Source organism: Cnephaeus nilssonii (assembly GCF_951640355.1).
Source record: "Cnephaeus nilssonii genome assembly, chromosome: X".
Taxonomy (NCBI): Eukaryota; Metazoa; Chordata; class Mammalia; order Chiroptera; family Vespertilionidae; genus Cnephaeus; species Cnephaeus nilssonii.
Window position 1 is genome coordinate 50950038 of NC_137071.1, and position 24617 is coordinate 50974654.

Sequence of the window (24617 nt, forward strand, 5' to 3'; positions counted from 1 at the left end):
ATCTACACAATGGAATACTACGCCACTGTAAAAAAGAAGGAACTCTTACCATTCGCAATAGCATGGATACACCTGGAGAGCATTATGCTAAGCGAAATAAGCCGGTCAGAGAGAGATAAGTATCACATGATCTCACTCATTTGTGGAATATAATGATCAACATAAACTGACGAACAAAAGTAGAGCCAGAGTTATAGAAGCATTGAACAGATTGTCCAACCTAAGAGGGAAGGCAGGGGAAGTGGGGGTAAGAGATCAACCAAAGGACTTGTATACATACATATGAGCATGACCAATGGGCACAGATTGTAGGGGGGGGGGGGTGAGCGTATGTGCTGGGTGCTGGGAGCGGCTGGAGGGAGGTCAATAGAGGAAAAGGGAGATTTATGTAATACTTTAAACAATAAAGAATTGAAAGATGAGATCATGACAGGTGGACGCTATAAGGAGGAAATGGGACTTGTCCTAGACCTTACTGGATAGGCAGTGGAAGGGAGAGGGCAAGGTTGACCAACTGACACCCAAAAATCTGGACTCTAATCAGATGACATGAAAAAAGATTGTTGTATGTGTTCTTTCAGATCTAGCAAACAAACAGGTAACTGAACACTTCAATGTGGGAACTTTGCTTTTAAACTGGAAACAGTATCCTCAATTGGCACAGGATTCAACTGTGGTGAAAGATAAACTGTTGCAGGAGACTTTGGAATTGGCAGCATATTCCTGCAGCAAATCTCACAGGGAGGCTGGACCCTTGTTTATGATTAAGACAGAGCACAAACCTTGCCATAAGTCCCTAACCTCAGTTTTCCACATGCTTAATAACCATACGGCCCTTAAGTTGGAAGAAAACCCTTTCCAAAGCAATGGATTTGCAGCCAGAGTACTGGAGTTCAGAGGAAGTAGCTTGAATCGTGGCTCCAAAGTTTACCGTGTGTGGTGACACTGAGCAAGTTCCTTGACTGACTTCTCTCAGGCATTATTACTAAAGGTAGTTTTTGAACTAGTAGGTCAGGTTGGGCTGAGCCACTGTTGATTTCTCCTGCCTTTACTTGCTGGCAGAAGCAGGAAGATGGGAAAGCAAATATATTATAAAGGTACCTACCCCTTTGGCCATCTTCTTTTGTGTGTTTCACAATCTGCCTATTGATATGTCAACTGTATTTAACAGACTGGCCCTTGTTTTCACACCATTTTCTAATGTCTTTTCTTTGGGGAATGTCTCAACAAATCTGAACTCTAGAATCATACTGCTTGGGCTCAAATCCCAGCTCTACCATGTACCAGTTGTTTGATCTAGAACAATCTGCTTAAAGGCTAAGTGTCTCAGGCCTTGCCAAATGCCCATATAACAATGTCTGGCATTATGCCAAATATTCCTTAATTTTTGGGAAAGTCTCCCCCTATTGTTGTTCTCATCCCCATACCTTTACTACATGAGTATTGCTAGCGATTTGAGAATAGGTCCTTGGCTTTTAGGCTTAACCTTAAAAGAAATCAGACTTCTGCTTAAGTGGTCTGCTTAAGGTGACCATATCATCCAAACTGAGACACTTTTGAGAGTGACAGAGAGTGCTATTAATAATTATGCCAGGACAACAGGCATAGATGGGGACTGTTCTGGGCAAACCAAGACCTAAGGTTATCCAAGTTTACTAGAAAGTGAAGACTATATGTGGAAAACACTGTATCTCCACTGCATTAGTAAAGATACAAGGTATTTGGCAAGTGCAAAAATGGATGGTAGAGGTTTTGTGAGCTGTGGCTAAGAACAACTTTTGCCCCACCAGCTGCATAAAATTCCCATAATGTAGTAAAACCTAACTAACCAGGATGGGACTATAGCAACTGTTCATCCTTACTGGGTGAACCCTTTTTTTTCTTTTACACAAAAAGCTAATTAGTACAAACAAGAATCTGCTGAATATTTATAATACTCAAGAGAAAAAATTGTCCTTAGTAGCACAGAAGTACCATTTACACACAATTGTTAATGCTGAGTAAAAATCAGTCTTATTCATTCATTAGAACAGGTTCGCTAAAGATGTCAATAAACCCAATTGAATTTAGTGAGCCTAGTTTGAGCGGATGTGTATTTGAATTGTAAAACTGCATTTCTTTACATAAATTATCCTATATAATAAAAGGCTAATATGAAAATTGACCAGTCACTATGACACAATGCGTACTGACCACCAGGGGGCAGACACTCAATGCAGGAGCTGCCCCCTGGTGGTCAGTGCGCTCCTGCAGGGGGAACGCCACTCAGCCATGGCTGGTGAGCACAGTGGCGGTGGCAGGAGCCTCTCCAGCCTCCGCAGCAGCGCTAAGGATGTCCCATGGGGGAGTGGGCCTAAGCCCGTCAGTCAGCTATCCCCTGAGGGCTCCTGGACTTCGAGAGGGCCCAGTCTGGGCTGAGGGACCTCCCCCGTCCCCCAAGTGTACAAATTTCATGCACCAGGACTCTAGTAAAACATAATATAATGTATAATGTGTGATTTATGTATTAATATTATTCTACTTTGACCCAACTAATGAGCTTAGACTGTAGTGTATAATTAGATTACATAAAATAGAGCCATGAAATAAACACCAATCACAAAAACACATGTTAAGTTTTACACATGATTTAATTGGAAATTCTATTTTTTATTCTATTTTAAAAACAGAAGTGCTTTAGAAATCCATCTTTTTTAGTATTACATGCTTAAGATGAGTAAAATACAAATCAAGTTTTCTAAAAAGTTGTTTTAAAAGTGAAACATAGTGAGAGGGCAGCATAGTGCTAGACAACTTAGTAACCCAGAGAAATGCAGCCATCGGTGTCAGTGCAGGCAAATTAGTGTGGGAGGGAGTGGTGGTTTTCATCTGTGCCACAGCAGATGCACTCTGTGTGGTTGGGGCACACTTGCAGCAAGTGAAAAGACAACGTTTCAGGACAGGTTGTAAATTATCTTTGTACATGACCAGAAAATCATGTAAGCAGAAAGCTACTTACTGTGTGTTTCCATTTGCTTTACAAGAGGTACTGAGAAGCTTGGCCATCCTCTCTTTGTTTCTGTTTTCTATCACCCTATTCTGCTCACTTATTCATGTGTACGCATAAGATTGTCAATGGTTCTGTAAAAATTATTTACAGAGTCCCCCATCTCCATCTCCATTCTTGGAGAAAAAACAGAAAAATCAGAGGGAATGAGGGGATTGAAGTAGGAAATTCTTTGAGAGCAAGCAGAGAAATTAGGAGCGCTTTTATACACAAATCAGAGGAAAGTGCTATAGACTAAATGTGTCCCTCCCAAATTCAGAGGTTGAAACTTTCATACCCAATGTCATGGTAGTTGGAGTTAGGGACCTTTTTCAGAGATAATGATGATTAGGTGAAGCCATGAGCATGGAGTCCCCATGACAGGATTAATATCCTTTATAAGAAGAGAACGAGACCTGAGCTCTGTCTCTGCACCATGTGAAGACACCACAAGAAGGCAAACCAGGAAGCAGGCCCTGACCAAACACTGAATCTGCTGGGACCTTGATCTTGGACCTCTCAGTCTCTAGATCTGTGGGAAATAAATGTTTGTTGTTTAAGCCATCCAGCCTGTAGTTTTTGTTACAGCAGTCTGAACTAAGAGTTAGAAAAAACATTCTTCATACAAGGCTGCCTAAGCATGGGACTGGAGAAGAGGACTTAATATTTCTTCCACTATCCTTTGTATGTCAGCCTGAGGCCACAGTCACTGCCCCCGCCACAAGCAACACTCATATTTACATACTTGCTTAGTCTGTCAAATATAGCTACAGATACACAACCACATAAAGGTACTTATATTCAGAAAATTTCCCATGTATGCTTAGACACACACAAATGCAGTTGTGTGCAAGAAATGGATATATGCCCACAGATAGCAAGCTATACACCAACACTAGAATCAGGAAGTGAAGACGTGAGATTTTAAGAATAAATGGGAGGGGGTGGATGCTGTAGAAAGTAAGTAGGTGAGTGAGACAGAGACCAAGTGAAAATAAGGAAAGAGTGCTCAGGAAAGCATCCAGAGACTGGACTGCTGATTCCTGGTTGCCAAAGACAAAAGCTTCAATTACTCTCTGTGTTGTGTGCCAGCCTACTCTTCAGAGGCCAGGAGTAGGTGCACAAGGCTCTCTTCAGGGCATGGAGCCACCTCTGATTTCCTCTTTGTTTCCTAGGCATAATACACCACCTAGGCATCTTTTCTTCTGCCCCCTTTCCTCTCTGGAATTGGGCTCCTGGCTTCATTTCTCTGGGTCAGTGGTCGGCAAACTCATTAGTCAACAGAGCCAAATATCAACAGTACAACGATTGAAATTTCTTTTGAGAGCCGAAATCCGACTTCTGTGCATGGGCCACGAAGTTTCAATAGCACTGTACATGCGCGCCTGAACGTGGTATTTTGTGGAAAAGCCACACTCAAGGGGCCAAAGAGCCGCATGTGGCTCGCGAGCTGCGATTTGCCGACCACTGCTCTGGGTTATTCTGCATTTTCTACTACAAATACATATCTGAGTCCTAGCAATCTTAACAAAAGTGACTTCAAGCGTTAATGCACAAATCCTGAACTATACACACAAAACTTTCAGTTTTTGACATTTCACCAAAGGGAGACTAGAAATCATGTGTGCGGATACAGAAAAGGCAAAAGCAGAAACAATAATTCTACACAGGAGGGAGCATATCACTCAGTGTGAGGCAACATGAGAGTAAAGAAGGAAACTATAATCTGCTACCCTCTTTTTCCAAGAAAAGGCATTTAGAATAAATATTTGCAATTCATAGCAGCATAAAATGCAACAATTTAGGCTTTACTCACTTGAAATAATGTCTCAAAGTACCCACTACTCATTCACACAAGGAAACCACACATACGAAAACCAAACTTGAAGAATACATTATTATTAATACCTGCTCCCTAAACAGCCGTTAGAACACTAAGCGTGTAACAGGTCTAGAGAATAAAAACACATGCATACTTTTGTGACCCATGAAAGAATTAAGGACCACAATGAAGAGCTTGGGTGAGCAAGGGTTCACTTCTTCTAAAGCAGTTAGTTTGTCAGAAAAGTTTATTCTTCTTGTGGTAGGGTGGGAGTGATCAGGCCATCACAGTTCAGTTCCATGCACAATCAGCAGAGGCAGGAACCAGCTGGCAAAAAGCTCCTAGTAGCCAGGGCCCAAAGGCCTCATTGCATGGCACATATGCTGTGGGGCAGGAACTCCTGCACGTAGGTGGCGGCTGCCTTGGAGAGGTAGGTCATGGTGCCAAACCTGCCACTGGGTGCACTGTCGTACAGAAGAGTGCAGATGCCAGATGCAGGATCCTTTGCCAACATGATATCATCTGCGCCGAGGGTTTTCTGTTTGGTTTTTAAGGGTGGGAGAACACAGGGGAAAGGAAAAATTACTAATCCTACTAATTAAAGTCTGATTAGGGTAACTTAGAGCCTCCTCCTCATCATCAACTAGTTGGATCTTAGGCTGTTTAGCCAGGAAAGGGTCAGGGTGATGCACAAAGCAGGGAATATATTCTGTACATGCATTTTTTTTCACTAGATCAAAAAATTATATGTATTACATTTAAAGTATTAATTATTTAGAATATTTGAAAGTTAAATAAAAGTGTTAATTAAATGAGTTATTCCTATTGAAATTCAAATGTTAATACTTACAAATCACCCTAGAGCAGTGGTCGGCAAACTCATTAGTCAACAGAGCCAAATATCAACAGTACAATGATTGAAATTTCTTTTGAGAGCCAAATTTTTTAAACTTAAACTTCTTCTAATGCCACTTCTTCAAAATAGACTCGCCCAGGCCGTGGTATTTTGTGGAAGAGCCACACTCAAGGGGCCAAAGAGCCGCATGTTGCTCGCGAGCCGCAGTTTGCCGACCACAGCCTTAGAGGGACTTTAGTTTGAGTCTTTCTAATACTACTGATTTCAGCTGTGTATTATGTTATCTTGCATTTGATCATTATTTCTTTCTACATTTACTTAATTCAGGTATACTATAAGCTTTCTAAGGTAGAGTCTATGTCTAAAAGGCATTGCATTTCTGATTCACAAACTGACTGCAACCCAGAATATTTAAAATCAGGATTATCCTAGAAAATCCCAGATACTTTTACTTTTTTTTTGCACCCCCCCCCCACAGTGCTTAAGAGAATAAAACACCTGTCAATGTCTTAGAGATTTTCCTATGGACAACAGTGCATGTCCATCACCTTATGTGTTCCTACACTAAATCTAGGAAACATTTGGAAACCTTTCAATAAATAGTTTACATTTTTAAAATATGGTTAATTTCCTGGAAGAAAATTTATTAAGAAAAAATGTAGAATTAAAAGGTTCACTTTAATATTTTCCTATAGGTAAGCATCAGAAGCAAAACCAAACCAAAACTAAAATACAATATTCTCTTATCCTTAATACTTCAGAGAGGGTATGACACCCAATAGTCTTTCATTAAGTTCTTATCATAACAAAAAGTAGTATAATAAAAAGTTTGAAATACAATGAAAAGCATAAAAGCCTCCTGAGTTCCAGGCAACTTTACAATCTAACAGGCATATAACACATGGTGAAAGGCAGGTCATCTCACAGCCTACTTCCTTTGCAATCAGTTCGGAGCCATCACAAAAGGGACCCAGAAAAGAGCGATTAAGTATAGGGCACAAGAAAGTGACCTTGGCTTCAGGAAAAGTTCTCAATGCAGTCAGATTAGTGCCAGATATTCCCTTTTGAGAAAACAATAGGTTTGCCTACCTGTTCTTGAAGGAACAAGTCGTTGGCAATATGCACTATTTTTTCCACAGCAATAATGCTTCCGATACTATGAATTTCAATATCTACCATCATGGTGAGAACAAGAATGGCTTCAACCAGAAGCTGGCGGTATTCTGGCTGAGGCACACGATTTAGGACAGACTCCACATGAACAGAGAATTTAATCTCCCCTGGAGTCATCTGCGATAGAGAAAAAGAAAATCACTTCTGAAGGACCAATCATCAGGAGACATCAGTCATCTATTCTGAAAGGCAGTAAAAACACTGTAGCCAAGAGCACTGCTTCAGTATCTTTAAAGTAAGTAAGTAAATTGGTTTAATCTTTTTGGAAGGCAGTCTGGCATTGCCTAATGAGTCATGAAAGTATTGATGCCCTCTAACCCCAATCCTATTTCTGGGAGTTCATCCTAACAAAATAACTCAAAAGGGAACAAACAAACAAACTCTATGTACAAGAGTGTTTATAGCAGCATTAGTCACAAGCGTAAAACCAGAAGTAAGCTAAACATGGGAATGATTGTGTAAAATAATGGCATATCATGGTATAGCAACTTCCTGGGTTTTTATAGTCATTTAAAAGTAAATATAATGACTGTGGATAAATGAAAAAACTAAATAGAACTTAAAATCATATATGTATATCTTACCTAATAATAGACAAATATGTAAATTGACTGTACCTTCGCTATGCCCACAGCCAATCAGAGTGAGGGAGTATGCAAATTAACCCACCAAAGATGGAGGTTAATTTGCATATGAAGGCAGGGCGGGCAGCACCATGGCCTGCTTCGGGGGTACAGAGGCGGAGGAGGCCCTGAAAGCAGCGCCAGACACCGCCCACAAGGTACCAGTCCATCGGCAGGGGAGGCGGTGGGGTGGGCAGCGCCAGACGGCACAGGAGGGGTCCAGGTCCATCGCAGGCCCCAGGAGGGGCAATGGCCTGCCTAGCCGCTCCCCAGGGTCCCTGGGACAATCGCGGCCCCGGGGAGGCGAGGCCGGACCACCTAGCCGCTCCCGGGGGTCCCTGGGAACAGTGCTGTCCCAGGGACGCGAGGCCGGACTGCTTACCAGTTCCGGGCATCCCTGGGACGATCGTGGCCCCGGAGACGTGAGGCCAGACCCGCCTAGCCGCTCCAGGGGGCCCCTGGAACGATCGCGGCCCCCGGGACTCGAGGCTGGACTGCCTACCAGCTCATAGGGGCCCATGGGACTATCGCGGCCCCGGGGACGCGAGGCCGGACCGCCTACCAGTTCCCGGGGGTCCCTGGGACGATCGTGGCCCTGGGGACGCGAGGCCAGACCCGCCTAGCCACTCCCCGGGGGTCGCAGGGAACAGCGCCGCCCCGGGGGGGTGAGGCCGGACTGCCTACCAGCTCCCAGGGGCCCCTGGGAACAGCGCTGCCCCGGGGAGGCAAGGCCGGACCTGCCTAGATGCTCCCCGGGGGTCCCTGGGAACAGCGCTGCCCGGGGGAGGCAAGGCTGGACCCGCCTAATTGCTCCCAGGGGTCCCTGGGACGATTGCGGCCTGGGGAGGCGAGGCCGGACCCGCCTAGCTGCTCCCGGGGGTCCCTGGGAACAGCGCCGCCCCAGGGAGGCGAGGCCGGACCTGCCTAGATGCTCCTGGGGGTCCCTGGGAACAGCGCTGCCTGGGGGAGGCAAGGCTGGACCCGCCTAGCTGCTCCCGGAAGCCCCTGGGAACATCGCAGGCATGGGGTTGCTGAGACACAGACATGGGCCTCTGGCCACAGATTCATAGCTTCCTGGAGATGGAGGGCAGGGATCTGCCTCATCTGCACAGAGACAGAGGTTCTGCAGTGCCCCCAAGACGCGGGTGGGCCCAGCCAGGGATCAAGGGGCATGGAGGGACTCCTGGGCAGAAGGGCAAGGACCCTCACTCCTGAGGCCGGTGTTGAGGGGCGGTGCCACCTCAGTGGAGAGGTGCTGCACTGCAGGGTACTGGACTGAATGACGTGATTCAGAGAAGCTCCCAGTGCTAACGGGCCTCGCTCAGGTGGCCTTCACACTTCAGAGGCAGTGACTCCTGCTCCCTCCTTGACCCAAAAGCAAGCCCGGGGTGCCCTGCCCCATGGCAGAGCATGCCTAGGCAGTGAGTGCAAAGCCTTCCACCTCCTCCGGAGAAGCGGGGGCAGGAAAGAATGTGGAGCATCCGCAATGAAGTGGTGCTCGAGAAAAAGACTCAGAAGCCTGACTGGAAGGTTTGTTCTGTTTGCTGAGCGCTGCCTCTTAGGAAGTGCAAAGAGCATGGCTCTGAGGGCTTCCTGTGTGCTGAGTCAAGTGCCACAGCCAACTGGAATTGGCCTCAGTTTCCTGGTCTGTAAAATGGATGAAGCGTGTCCCAGTGCCTTCACTGAGCTTTGATGGCCAATTGAGATACTATATAAAGAAAATGAGGGAAGAAGTGAGAAAGAAAAGGAAGGACGAGCAACACAAAAGAAACACTGAAAGGAACCTGTAAACCCATTGTCACTTAAATAGGGAATATAGTCAATAGTGTTATAATGATGGTATGATGCCAGGTGGGTACTAGAAATATCAGGGAACACTTTGTAAAGTATATGATTGTCTAACCACTATTCTGTAACTAATATAAAACCTGAAACCAATACAAAATAATATTGAATGTAAAGAAATGAAAATTGGAGTGAAATTTTTATAAATTTCAAAGTTTAAATAAAAGCTGTAAAGGAAGGAAGGGGAGAATAAAAATAGTGTTTTTCATTTTACCACTTCATTAAAAAGACAGTTGCCTTTATATGGTGCTTTTATACTTTTATACTTTTCTAAGTCATTATCTCATTTTAATTTCCAGGCAACTTAAAGACAAGATAAGTATTCCCTCCACTATTCAAAGAAAAGAAATCTTGGTGTCTGGTCCTAATGATTCAATCGTCAAGCCCTTATTGTACAGCAGGGTTAGTAAAATTTTCTGTGCAGGGTTATATCTATACTAATAAAAGCCTTGGGGGTGATCAGGCCAGCAGGGGAGGGTATTTGGGGGCAATCAGGCCCGCAGAGGTAGGTGTCAATCAGGCCAGCAAGGGAGCAGTTAGGGGGCAATCAGGCAGGTAGGTGAGTGGTTAGGAGCCAGCGGTCCCGGATTGTGAGAGGGATGTCCAACCGTAGGTTTAGGCCCGATTCCACAGGGATTGGGCCTAAACCTGCAATTGGACATCCCCCGAGGGGTCCCATATTGGAGAGGGTGCAGGCTGGGCTGAGGGACACCCTCCCCAGTGCATGAATTTCATGCACCGGGCCTCTAGTGTGTGTGTATATATATATATATATATATATATATATATATATATATATATATATGATGACTGGAGGTATGTCAATCATGAATATGCTATCAGGTTAAAACGGGCATGAAGAAATATAAAGTTTATTGTAGCATGAAGGGGATTGAGGAATAATTTTTGGCAAAATTATATTGAATATACAGTTTAAGGTGGCAATGCAGATTTGGAATCTAAAAACCTTGGTTCAGGTCCTCTCTTTGTCAGTTACTAGTTCTACTATAATCTCTTCTTTAGCTATCTCACATAGTTGTGTTGACGATAAAATGAAAGAATGTGTGAAGATACTTTGAAAACTCTTAAAGTTACCATTCAGTTATGTATTATTACTAGAGGCCCAGTGCACGAAATTCATGCATGGGGGGGGGGGTCCCCCTCAGTCCAGCCTGCACCCTCTCCAATCCAACAGTCAGACATCCCTCTCACAATCCTGGACCACTGGCTCCTAATCTCTCACCTGCCTGCTTGCCTGATTGCACCTAACTGCCCCCCTGCCAGCCTGGTCACCCCTAACTTCCCCCCCTACAGGCATAGTTACCACTCATGCCCCCTCCTGCCAGCCTAATTGCCCCTAACTGCAATCCCCCACCAGCCTGGTCACCCCTCATGGCCCCCCCACCAGCCTGGTCGCCCCACGCAGCCTGCTGTTCAGTCATTTGGTCATTCCTCACTAACCCCCAGCCATCTTGTGAGGGTGTGAGGTTCAATTTGCATATTACTTCTTTATTATATAGGACTAGTAGCCCATTTGCAGGAAAAATCCTGCAAGCGGCCGCTGCGGCCGCATGCGCTGCCGCGGCCGCCGCTGTTGCGGCCGCCGCACCTGTACCCACGCGCCACTGCCACCCGCCCCGCTCCGCCCCACTCCATCCTGCCCCGCCCCGCCCCGCCCGGGCTTTCCCTCTGGCAGCCATCTTGCTTTCCGCTTTTCCTCAGTCTTCCTTCTAAGTTGTCTTCAGTCTTCACTCCTCCCTCCCTCCACGTATGCAAATTAACCGCCATCTTTGTTGGGTAATTTGCATACTCGCCCTTATTGGGTGGTGGGCGTGGCTTTGGATGGTGGGCGTGGCTTGGGCGTGGCGAAGGTGCAGTCAATTTGCATATTTCTATTTTATTAGGTAGGATTATTAACTAGAGGCCCCATGCATGAAATTCGTGCACCAGAGTGGGGGTCCCTCAGCCTGGCCTGCACCCTTTTGCAGTCTGGGGCCCCTCAGGGGATATCCGCCTGCTGGCTTAGACATCCCTCTCGGTGTCCAGGGCTCTCGCAGTCTGGGGCCCCTTGCTCCTTACTGCCCACCTGCAGCGGAGGAGGGAGAGGTTCCCACTACCACCGCTGTGCTCGTCAGCCATGAGCCCGGCTTCTGGAATTGGACTCCTGGCTTCCTCATCAGCCATGCCCCTGTGGGAGTGCACTGACCACCAGGGGCACTCCTGCATTGAGTGTCTGCTCTCTGGTGGTCAGTGTGTGTCATAGCGACTGTTCGTTACACCAGTTGTTCCTCCGTTTGGTTGATTTGTATATTAAGGTTTTATTATATAGGATTCTATTAACATTTCAATCTTGCTTGAAGGCAGAGAAAAGACAAAGAGGACACAGTGTTCTTTATTAGAGGAAAGGCCTATAGGCAAGAGTGAAGCCTTGAAGCATAGCATCAACTTTCTGTACCTGCCTCTCCAGACATTATCTGTAACAATTCTAGTGTTTTTGAAAAATTTCTACTGTCCAATTTACTATTTCTAGCTTGCTAATTCTAACCTGTTTGTTGATTTTGAATACAAACTATTTCTTTAAATTTTCCATATGTTTGGACGAAAAGTAAAATGTGAAAGCACCTGATAAACTATGTCTGTGTTTCCTGGCAATGTTTTCCAATCACAGTTATATATCAGAGTCATTCTAAGGATTTTTAAAAAGTGCAGATGCTCAAAAACAAAAAAAAGTACAGATGCTCAAGCCCCATCCCTGGAAACTATAATCCACTAAATTGGAGATGAGAGCTCAGGTTGTTGTGACATATAGTTGGAGCTAAGGACGCTGGTTTACGATCTAATAGTCTACAAGCATCCTACCACAGAATGGTGGGAATAAGAAAAATGGGGACATGAGAAGTCATTCATTCTTAGGCTTTTATCTTGTCTGCCCTCCAACTCTGGCAACACTCACATAGATAAGCCCAATTTAATCATTAAAAGAAGCTGCCCTTATATAACTAATATAATACCTAATTATTCATTAATATTCTTGTTCTATTTGTTAAAAACATTCTCTCATTTCTTCAAATTTCATGTTCAGTTGATTTATAAAAGCACAGTTCTGTTATTCTGAAAAATGATCACTGAAATACTTTAGTCAGACAAGCTAGCAATCACATAAATGTGAATGACAGAATCTTACCTCTCTAGTGGTTGAAGAAGGTAGAACAAAACCTTCCACTGAAAGTCCATGACACTGCAAAACAGCAAAAACATGTTGTCAATAAGGATATGCTGACAATTGGGAGGCTATAAGGAGATACTTAATATTTCTAAGTGTGATTCACAGGGGAGATGCTAAGTAATCACAGGCCAGTGAAAGGCCCTGCAGCTTGACAAGGGGTTGTAATTACTATGTGGCAAGAATCAGGGTTGAACTATAAGAGACCTAAGGTTCATACTCTACTTAGGGGAGTGGAAGGGGTAGGGAAGGTCTACCTTTGGCAACCAACTGGCCCCAAAGATTCAGAGAATACATGGGAGGATACCATACTCAATCCCAGAGCCAACACAAATAGGCTTTCAGAAAGATTTTTAGGTTGAAGAAAAAACTCAAGATATACATTTATTGGACATACACAGTTACTACATTTTCTACTTAAACATCCCTATCAACACTCTCTACGTCTATAGTACTTGTGATTTTTTTTTAAATGCTCACCTGAGAATATTTTTCCATTGATTTTTAGAGAGAGTGGAAGGGAGGGGAAGAGACAAAGAGAGAGAAACATTGATGTGAGAGAGACACATCGACTGGTTGCCTCCTGCATGTGCCCTGACCAGGGCCAGGGATTGAGCCTACAACCTAGGTACGTGCCCTTGACCGGAATCAAACCCAGGATCCTTCAGTCCACAGGCTCTAGTACTTGTCATTTTTTAACATTATATATAATTACTTATTTGCTACTAGAGGCCCAGTGCATGATTGAATCATGCACGTGTAGGGTCCCCTACACGCTTTCACTTTTGATCACGGGGAGCTGGGTGCCTGTCCGCTGGTGCACCAGGCTCCCGAGGCTTCTGAAAGGCCTGGTGCCTGAGCGGAAAGGCATCCAGCTCCCACGCTTTTGCTTTTGATTGCTGGTGCACCAGGCCTTTCAGAAGCCTCTGGCGCCACGGAGGCTTCTGAAAGGCCTGCTGCCTGAGCAGACACGCACCCAGCTCCCACGCTTTCCCTTTCGATCACTGGTGCCTGAGTGGACAGGCACCCAGCTCCCACGCTTTCCCTTTCGATCACTGGTGCACCAGGCCTTTCAGAAGCCTCCGGCGTGGCTTTTGATGGTCCTCACGGCGGGATGTCAGCTTGCTGCCCCAGAGGCCCCTTCTGTGCCACAGCACAGCCATGGCGCAGATGCCTAGCTCGTGCCGCTGCTGGCGACGCAGCTCAGCGTCCCGCCGGCCCAATCAGCTTCCCCGGCCACCCTGAGTCCCGCCCCCCCCCTGCGCCTCCTGGCCAATCATGGGCATAGCGAAGGTACGGTCAATTTGCATATTTGTCTATTATTAGGTAGGATGTTTGTTATTTATTTATTATTTACCTCTCCTTAGTAGAACGTAAATTCCATAAGATCAGAGATTGTTGTCTGTTTTGCTTTTTGTTGTATCACTGCCAGCACCTAGGGCACTGCCTAGTGCACAGCAGGTGCTTAGGATATACTATAGGAATGAATGATATTTTATTTTCCTCCTAACCATCAACTCAATTACTAAAAGCCAATAAGAACTAATGACTTGCCATTTTAGATTTTAAATCAATCAAAACATTATATAATACACCACAGATAAAGATTTCAATCCAATAGGTTTAGCGACTCTACCAGACACTTCTATTCTATGTTCCATAAATCAAATTGAACAGTCTTTGTATAGAGAATTACTAGCCTTCAGGCACATGTGCACTGTGATTATGTTACATTCATAGTCTGAAAAGAATGGAATGAAAAAAAAACCAAGGCATTTGTTTTTCCTCTTAGGTCAGGATTTCAAGTCCAGGTGTTGATTCCACCACAAAATACCCAATCTCCCTCGTCATATTTCAAATTTTCTTCTCTTGTATTCTCACAGCCTCATGGTTCTACACTTTTATCATAACGTATTTTGGCCTTGTATTATAGCTGCTAATTAAGATAACTATGGATTAAACTCCGTAGTGACAAGAACAGATATCTTCTATGGTATTTGGGGTAGAACAGTACCTAATACATGTCTGTGAAACTGAATTTTTATAAGCCAGGGGTAACTGAAGAGATAAAGTACATATCTGTCACCACTGTGCTCGAGAAGTTAGATGGACGGAAAGCAAGTTTTAGGTACTATTTGAAAGGAAGATTGCAGGGCTGATAGTCTAAGGACTCAACTTCCACCTTACCAAACGATCACATGATTCTGTCCCTGGAAGAATATTAATGTGCTAAGGGGAGAAATCCAACTAAATGTTCTGAAGTCCTGGAGGAAGTATTCTTAAGGTTCTTACCAAGGGCAATGAAGCAAAAAGTGGCACCTAAGAGACTATGAATGAGGCCTATGAATGAGTACAATGGTCTTCCTGGCCCTCTAAACCTGTCACAAACATAATGGTACATCCCCTTAAATGTCTTTGGCAAACTAAGCTTTTAAAAGAAAAACAAAATTGGTCATGCCAACAAAGTCTTTGGACTATTAACATCATTATGACTTTGCATTTATTTAGTAGTTTTCATCCAAGAAAAAATACAGGTAGGAGTTTTTTATACAAACTCCTCAGATGCTGCAGTTATTTTACTATAGTGACATTTAGTTATTAACAGCACACTGTTACAAATTCATCTGATTAGCAGCCAATGTATCACAATGTCCTACAATGTCCAATTGTGGACAAAAGCAGAGAAGTGATGATTTTTTAATTCTAATTTATAAACAACACCATAGCAATAACAGTAGAAAGAGACTAAATTATCAATACTGTCAAATTAACAAATCAACTCTTTCATTTTTAGGTTTTCTTCTAGGTTTCATCATGCAGCATTTCACATCTATATAACTGCTGTGATGTCACAGTCATGTCATATCTCAGCCAAGGAGAATGAGGAACTCAAGGGGAAAAATAAAGAGACACCTGCAAAGTGTTATGCTCACCTTCTGTAAAACTTTCCATACTTTTTGATAAAATCCAATTGGGACTCTGTTCAGTGCTCCATCCAGCCGTCTTCGACGTTGCCATTGACCTTGACGATTATCTTTAAATGTCTGTTGATCATATGCACTAGGAAAGGAGCCACTACTTGGAGTCACAGAGGTTCCAGGTGACTTGGGAGTAAAGGAAAGGAAAGAATATAAATCAAAAGTTATCTCTGTTCCTCTGATAAAGTATTATAACACAGTGAACAATAAATACTCTGCAGAATTATAAATCAACTAGAGGCCCAGTGCATGAAAATTCATGCACTGGAGGGGGTCCCTCAGCCCGGCCTGCCCCCTCTCACAGTCCAGAAGCCCTCAGGGGCGGGAGGCAATCCGATGATCAGGGGAAGGCAACACCCCATCACACCTCTGCTGCTGCCACTGCTGGCAGCACAAGCCTCAGTCAGCCCTGGTTACCTGAGCCTCGGGAAGCCCTGGGTGGCTGGACAGCTGCCATCTGAGGCTTGCCTGTGCCTCAGGCCGGCCCTGAGTGGCTAGGCAGCCACCATTCGAGGCTTGTCTGTGCCTCAGGTGTCAGCTGGGCAGCTGCCATCTGAGGCTTGCCTGTGCCTCGGGCCAGCCCTGGGTGGCTGGGGGGATGAGGGGACTCGGGGACTCTGGAGGCAGGCACACAGAGGGGCCGGGCCTGCCTGGGGGCAGGCCTGGCCTTGCTGTGTGCCTGCTGCCCTGGTGGGGCTGAGGGGACTGGGCGCCGCCATCTTATGGCTGTGGGCACTGCCATATTTGAGGGCATGGCAGTCAATTAGCATATTATATCCTTATTGGCTGTGGGCGCCGCCACCTTTGAGGGTGTGGCAGTTGATTAGCATATCCCTTTCTTATTGGCTGTGGGTGCTGCCATCTTTGAGGGAGGGGCAGTCAATTAGCATATTCCCTCCTTATTGGATGTGGGCGCTGCCATCTTTGCAATGGTGTGAGGGTCAATTAGCATATTCCCTCTTTATTATATAGGATATTAAATGTAACGCCTAAGATAAAGAGGTTACAATGAAGCTAGTAGACTTATGAGTAGATAACAGCAGTGTAACTGCTATAACCCTTTTAGAAAATAATTTACTTATATATAACAAGAGCTATACAAATACTAATACATGAAAGGATTTTAGCTATCTCTTTCTCTGGTTATTTGTTAAACTTCTGACTGGTCTACAGCTTAGTTTGCTACAATCATAAACTGTAACACAGCCTCAATCAATTTAAAAGAATTGAAACCAGAGGAAGTATGTTCTCTGACTACAATGACATCAAATTAGAAACCAATAACAGAAGGAAATTTGGGAAGGAAATTTATAAATATGTGGAAATTTGAAGACACATCTCTATATAACTAGTGGGTTAAGAAATAAATCACAAGGACTATTAGAAAACACTCTAAGATTAATGAAAATGAAAATACAACATACCAAAACCTACTGGATGCAGCTAAACAGTGCTCAAAGAGAAACTTACGAGTGCTTGTATTTTTTTAAAAAAGCTCTCAAATTAAGAACCAAACCTTCCACCTTAAGAAAAAACGAAGAGAAAACTAAACAGAAAGCAAGGAGAAGAAAGAAAATAATAAACTAGCATAAATAAGTAAAATAAGGAAGAGAAAAATAGAAAAAAATCAGTGAAACCAAAATGTTTCTTTGAAAATAAATATCAACAAAATTGACAAATCTTTTGAGTATTTTTATCATAAAAGGGTGTTAGATTTTATTAAATGTTTTATAATATAATGTATTACATTAATTTTAAAGAGAAATTCAATGTATTAAAATCAGGATAGAGAGAGGGGACATCACTTCCAAGCTTAAAAAAATAAAAATGATTATAAGGATATAGCATCAGCAGCCATTTGTCAGCAAATTACATAACTTAGATGAAATGGACAAGTTTCTAGAAAGATACAAATTACCCAAACTGACTCAAGGAGAAACAGAAATCTGAATAGATCTATAACAAAGAGATAAAATAAGTAATTACAAAACTTCCCACACAGGAAAAGCCCAGGCACATATGGCTTCACTGGTTAATTCTACCACCAGCTTTTCACAGACTCCTCCAAAAGAAGAAGAAAAGGGAACTTCCTAACTTATTCTATGAGGCCCATATTACCTTTATACCAAAATCAGACAAAAACATTACAAGAAAACTACAGATCAATATCCCTTATGAACACACATATAAAAATCCTCAACAAAACACTAGCAAACCAAATTCAGCAACTTATAATAGAATTATGCATCATTGATGAAGTAGAATTTATTCCAGGAATTCAAGGTTGTTTTAACATCCAGACATCAATTAATGTAATACATTATATCAGTAGAATAAGAATAAAGGATAAAAACCATATCATCCTAACACCCTTTTATGATAAAAATACTCAACAAACTAGAAACAGAGGGGGACCTCTTCAATCTAATAAATGGCATCCACAGCTGACATAGTGAATGGTTGGAGATGGACTGTTTTCCCTCCTAAGATCAAAACAAGACAAAGATGTTCACTCTTGCAACTTTTATTCAGTATTGCACTGGAGGTTCTAGCCAGGGCTATTAAGCAATACAAAGAAATAAAAGTCATTCAGAGTATAAAGGAAGAAGTAAAACTACTCTATTTACAGAAGAAATGATCTTATATATAAGAAATTCACTAAAAAACAATTAGAACTAATAAATAAGTTCAGAAAAGTTACATGATAGAAGATCACTCACAATAATGTCAACATTAAAAATTTTTAATTAAAAATAAGTTAAATAATAAAATATTAAAATTGATCATATTTCTAAACAGTAACAATCATCAATCTGAAAATGAAACAAAAACAATTCTATTTAAAATAGCATCAAAAAGAAGAAAATATTTAGGAGTAAATTTAACAAAACATGTGTAGAACATGTACTCTGAAAACAAAACGTGTTGAAATTAAAGATCTAAATAAATGGGGAAAAAAATCCTATGTCCATGGATCAGTTAACACTATTAAGACAGCAATACTCTCAAAATTTATCTACAGATTGAACACAATTTTTATCAAAATCCCAACTAGGTTATTTGCAGAAACTAATAAGCTTAGGGCATGGGGGGGGCATCAGTAATAGTATCAACAATCAAAGTAAAGTTTAAAACAAACAAACAAATGAAAAATTTAAGGTATCCATGATAGTTAATACAATCTTAAAAAAGAAGACCAAAGTTGGAGGATTTATAACTTCTAATTTAAAAACTTACTATAAAGCTATAATAATCAAGATATTATAATGCAGGCATGGGCTAGGCATGGAGATAAATGAAATAGAACTGTAAATTCAGAAATAAACCATTATATTTTTGTCAATTATCTTTCAACAAGGGTGCCAAGAAAATTAAATGGGGGCAAAGATAGCTTTTTTCAAGAAATGGTGCTGGACAATGGAATCCTACGCTGCTATATAAAGGAAGGAACTCCTACCATTGCAACAGCATGGATGGACCTGGACAGCATTATGCTAAGCAAAATAAGTCAGTCAGAGAAAGATAAATATCACATGATTTCACTCATTTGTGGAATATAATGAGCAACATAAACTGATGAACAAAACCAGATCCAGAGACAGAAAAGCATCAATCAGACCTCAGAGGGAAGATAGGGGAGGGTGGGGGAGAGATCAACCAAAGGACTTGTATGCATGCATATAAGCCTAACCAATGGACACAGACACAAGGGGGTGAGAGCATGAACGGGGGTGGGGAAGTAGGAGGGCAATGGGGGTAAGGACACATATGTAATACCTTAATCAATAAAGAAAAAAAAAGAAATGGTGCTGGAAAAACTGAATATTCACATGCAAAAGAATTAAGTTGAACCCCCTACCTCACATCATACAAAATAATTTATGTCTAAATGGGTTATTGTGCAGAAAAGAGTTACCATAGCAAGCCAGAAGTGCTATTCTTGGAAAGGCCTGCTTACAAGATTGACCCCTGGCTGGAGTTTGGAAACCTGGATTTGGGGAGGGCTCCCATCACTTCCAGAACTGATAACAGTGGCTTACTGTACCTAAACTGTGCAAACACTGGTTTCTGCTGAACACTTGCTTTTCCTCTGGGAGTCTGGAATTTTAGTATGTGCCAGACAGAAGCTGTTTATGGGAGCAGCCCCCAGTAAAAATCCTGGGTTCTGAGTCTTTAATGAGCTTCCCTGGTTGGCAATATTGTGCACGTGTTCTCACAACTCATTTGCTGGGGGAATTAAGCACATCCTGTGTGACTCTACTGGGAGAGTACTCTGGAAACTGGTGTCTTTTTCCCTTGGATTTTGTCCAATTCACCTTTTCCCTTTGCTGATTTTGCTTTGTATACTTTCACTGTAATAAATCTTAGTTGTGACTATGACCATATGCTAGTTCTGTAAGTCCTCTTAGTGAATCATAAAACCTGGGGATGGTCTTGGAGATCCCCAACACAATTATAGACATAATTTTAAGATCTAAAACTATAAAACTCTTAAAACAAAAAGTAGGAATAAATCTTTGTGACCTTGGGTTTGGCAAAACTTTCTTAGATCTTGTCTAATAAAGAGGGAATATGCAAATTGACCATCACACTGTAACAAAATGGCTGCGCCCACAGTGGAGGCAGGGATTCCGTGATACAAGATGGCTGTGCCCACAGCAGAGGCTGAGTTCCCGTAATGAGCCTTAACAAGCAATCAGTAGGGACCTAAGGCTGCGCCCCCCACCTGATGGGGCTTGACAGGGGACCTCAAGCCACACCCCCGCCCCAGCGCCAGGATGGGGGACCTCAGGCCGTGCCCCCACCTGCAGGACTTGATGGGGGACCCCAGGCCACACCCCACGCCCATGGAGCTTTACAGGGAACCTCAAGGTGTGCCCCCCTCCCTGGCGCCAGGCCAGGAGACCTGAGGCTGCACCCCCCCCACCTGGCGGGGCTTGATGGGGATGGGGCCGGCCGTGTCTGGATCTAGCCCAGTGGGGGTGGGGCCGGCCGGGTCTGGGTCTCGCGCGATTTTGAGGCACACGTGAGTGGGTGGGGACTTGACTCTGGGTTCTGTGGCATGCCCCAGACTCTGACAGGAGGGAGATTTTCATATACATTTTCCTAATTTTCTTTCATCTCTGACACTTCTATTATAGAGAAAGGGCAAATAGCAATATTAAAATATTTCCTCTAATTAATTCCCTTTTAATGTGCACAAATTTCATGCACTGGGTCACTAGTATAACACTAAAAGAAAAAGTAGGTAAACTGGACTTCATCAAAATTAAAAACTTCTGTTCTTCAAATGACACTATCAAGAAAGTAACTCAGCCAAAACTGGTTTGGCTCAGTGGATAGAGCGTCGGCCTGCGGACTGAAGGGTCCCAGGTTTGATTCCGGTCAAGGGCATGTACCTTGGTTGCGGGCACATCCCCAGTTGGGGGTGTGCAAGAGGCAGCTGATCGATGATTCTCTCTCATCGATGTTTCTAACTCTCTATCCCTCTCTCTTCCTCTCTGTAAAAAATCAATAAAATATATTTTTTTTAAAAAAAGAAAGTAACTCAGTGGTTGATATTCTCTAGAGGGGGAAAAAGAAATGAAAGGGAAAAGACAACCCATAGAAGAGAAGAAAATATTTTCCAATCACATATCTGATAAGGGATTTATATCCAGAATATATAAAGAACCTTTACAACTCAACAATAAAAAGTCAAATAGCCCAATTAAGAAATTGGAAAATAATTTGAATGGAAATTTTTCCAAACAAGGTAAATAGCCAATAGGAACATGAACAGATGATCAATATCATAAACAATTTGGGAAATACAAATTAAAACCACAATGAGATACTACTTCATACCCACTAAATAAAAAGACAAAAAAATAGCAATGTTTGGTGAGGATATGAAGAAATTGGAACCCTCAAACATTGCTGGTAGAAATGTAAAATGGTACAGCTACTTTGCAAAACAGTTTGCCAATTCCTCAGAATGCTAAACAAAGTTACTTACCAAATAACCTAGCACTTCAGCTCCTAGGTATATATGCAAGATAAATGAATACATATGTCTACACAAAAATTTGTACATAAGGTTGATAGCAGCATTACTCCTATTAGCCAAAAACAGAAACAATCCAGTTGTCCATCAAATGATGAAGTACTGACCCATGCTGCAACATAATGAACTTCAAAAAACTATAAGTAAAGAAGGAAATATATTGGGGAATAAACATAAAATAGAAAAAATAATAGAAATATTTTCTGAGAAAAAAAACTCACATTTTAATTTGGGCCAAATGCTTATGTCACCAACCACTGCTAAGTAAAACAGAAAAGTGCCTCAAGACATTTGTATTGGCCAGTGACTATCACACTAATGTACTAAGTAGATGATCTGCCATTTGATTTACTGTCATTGTCTTTGTCTGTATCATCAGGATCCTAGGCTGCTGATAGTGGGGTCAACCCAAAAAAAGGTATTCAGACTATTTCCTAAAACCAAATAGCAGCAGTTTTTAGTTTTTTTAGTAACTTCACCTCTATGTCTCTGTCCTCCTTTATTAATGTGCATATGACAGAGTTGGCCAAATCTTACTGTACTAATTCATTATAGGGTATTTGGTTAAAGTCAATAGAAATATCAAAATTGTTTCCAATAGTTTCTTTCCAATTTTTTGTTTGCTTGCTTCTGAAATTATAGGCCAGTATGAATAACTGATTTAAACCAAGGAAATTTTACTACTATATTTCCAGTGTGTGGCATGAAATTGGCACTCACTTAATATTTACTAGATGAATCAATAATCAGAGTTGCTACCCCAGTGATTTTCAAAATTAAAAGTGCATCAGAATCACCTAGAAAGATGATTAAAATACAGACTACTCATGCCTCACCCCAGACTTTCAGGTCTAGAGTGGAGAACAAGATTTTAAATTTCTAACAAAGTCTCAGGGAACGCTGATGCTGTCTAATACACTGCCTGATGCATAGTAGACTTGCAATTAATTATAAGTTGTAGAATAAATTAACAAACGGCTACTTAACAAATAATTTTAAAATTGGATTTTGTTTTCGGGACTCCCTTTCTTGCCTTTATGGGAAATAAATGGAAAGATTTCACCTTCATACATAAACTTGATTTATATTTATTTTAGTTCTTAATTCATTTTGTTTTTCTTTTCAATCAATCAGTATATGTCATGATTTACATAACAGTATGTTCAAAGCACTCGTGAATGGTATATAATCCAAGATAACAGCCCTTACCAGAAAAGACGGTGACATCAAATCTATACCCAGGGCGTGACCACCGTTGGACTATAAAAAAAATTGAGAGAATACAATTTTAAAAGACATGAGGCAAAGCCCCCATTTATTTGCATTTTTAAGTTATTAATAGAGTAAAATTACAAACTATTCAAGTAACTAGCCAGCATGTTATCATTTAAAAAGCTGATGAAATCGCCTTACTCTAGAAGTCATGTTAAAGAGTAAAACAAAGAAAACTTCCTGAAAAATATTTTTCCATAAGAAAAGAGAAAATTGGTGAGTGGTAGAGAAAATGGCTTAGAACAATACAAAATAAGAGACAGGCAGGTGATGATGGAAATCAATATTTAGAAATAAGAAAATAATGAATATTTATGGTTCCCCATAGTCTAAAATGAAGTTTTAATGATTTTGGCTTTCTTGAAGTCCTATGGGTAATGAATGTGTAAAAAAAATTAAAGGATATAGCTGGGTATATTAATTTAGCTGAGAATATAGACTTCAAGTTTTAAATATATAATGGACTTGTAAGTAATACTGTGTGACTGTAAACAACTATGAAATGTTTAGCCAGTCACTTTCAACCAAAACTAGAATTGTTACCAACAATGTCAGTTTAACTCTTCAATATGAAATGTAAGTCTTCCACTTTTCAGATAGAAAAAATGTTCAAATTACACAATTTATCTGGGAAAAAAACCTGTAAAGTGAACATTTTTCTATCACAAGACCCATTCTTACTCTACTGCATAATATAAATGTGAAAGACTATCTGATAAGTGTTTTTACTCTTATCCTATATAATAAAAGCCCAGCAACTGAACGGTGGAACGACTGGAACGACTGAAACAACCGGAAAGACCACAGCCCCTCTCCCTGGGCGGCCCAGCCCCCAGTGAGCCCTCCCACCCCAATCAGGGGCAGGGATGGCCAGCAAAGAACCGTGGCCCCTCGTCCAGGCCAGCCCCGCCCCCCAAGAGGGCCCCCCATCCCAATCGGGGGAGGGGCTGGCTGGCGAACTGCCTGCGGCCCCCCCCGCCCCGGTCAGCCCCAGCCCTCAGTGGCCCCCCACACCCTAATCAGGGGGGGGCAGCTGGAAAACCGCCTGCAGCCCCTCACCCCAGCCAGCCCCACCCCCCAGCGGGCCACCCAACCCAGATCATGGCCGTGGCCAGGCCCCGATGGCCCCATCAGGGTGGGCCGGCCGGACCCCACCCGTGAACTGAGCCTCTATCTATAATAGTAAAAGCACAATATGGTAATTAGACCAGACATCCAAACAACCTTCTGGACATCATTCCGGACATCCTTCCAGATGAAGCCGCAGCGGCAGGGGCCAAGGCAGAGTCAGCCACGACAGCAGGCAGGGGCTGAGGCAGAGGCGGTAGGGGCGATTAGGTAGGCAGGCAGGCAGAGTGGTTAGGGGTGATCAGGCAGGCAGGTGAGTAGTTAGGGGTGATCAGTCAGGCAGGCGAGCAGTTAGGAATGATCAGGCAGGCAGAGTGGTTTGGGGCAATCAGGAAGGCAGGCAGGCGAGCAGTTAGGGGCAATCAGGCAGGCAGGCAGAGTGGTTAGGGGCAATCAGGAAGGCAGGCAGAGTGGTTAGGAGTGATCAGGCAGGCAGGCGAGTGGTTAGGGGTGATCAGACAGGCAGGCGAGCAGTTAGGAACGATCAGGCAGACAGGCAGGCAGAGGGGTTAGGGGCGATGAGGCAGGCAGGCAGGCAAGCAGTTAGGAGCCAACAGTCCCTGTGGAATTAGGCCTAAACTGACAGTTGGACATCCCCTGAGGGGTCCCAGATTGCGAAAGGGTGC

General features: G+C 42.8%; 1 protein-coding gene across 1 annotated transcript in view; it reads right to left on the minus strand.

Annotated features, from left to right (window-relative positions):
- Positions 1–2677: 2677 nt before the first annotated feature.
- Positions 2678–24617, minus strand: part of PHKA1 (phosphorylase kinase regulatory subunit alpha 1) — a 371877-nt gene continuing 349937 nt past the window's right edge. Inside the window, exons 28-32 of the mRNA XM_079765335.1 lie at positions 22801–22851; positions 15501–15671; positions 12529–12582; positions 6793–6993; positions 2678–5385 (exon numbers count right to left, since the gene is read on the minus strand). Of these exons, the coding sequence (XP_079621461.1) occupies positions 5212–5385; positions 6793–6993; positions 12529–12582; positions 15501–15671; positions 22801–22851 (651 nt within the window). The 3' untranslated portion in view covers positions 2678–5211. The remainder of the gene's footprint in view (positions 5386–6792; positions 6994–12528; positions 12583–15500; positions 15672–22800; positions 22852–24617) is intronic.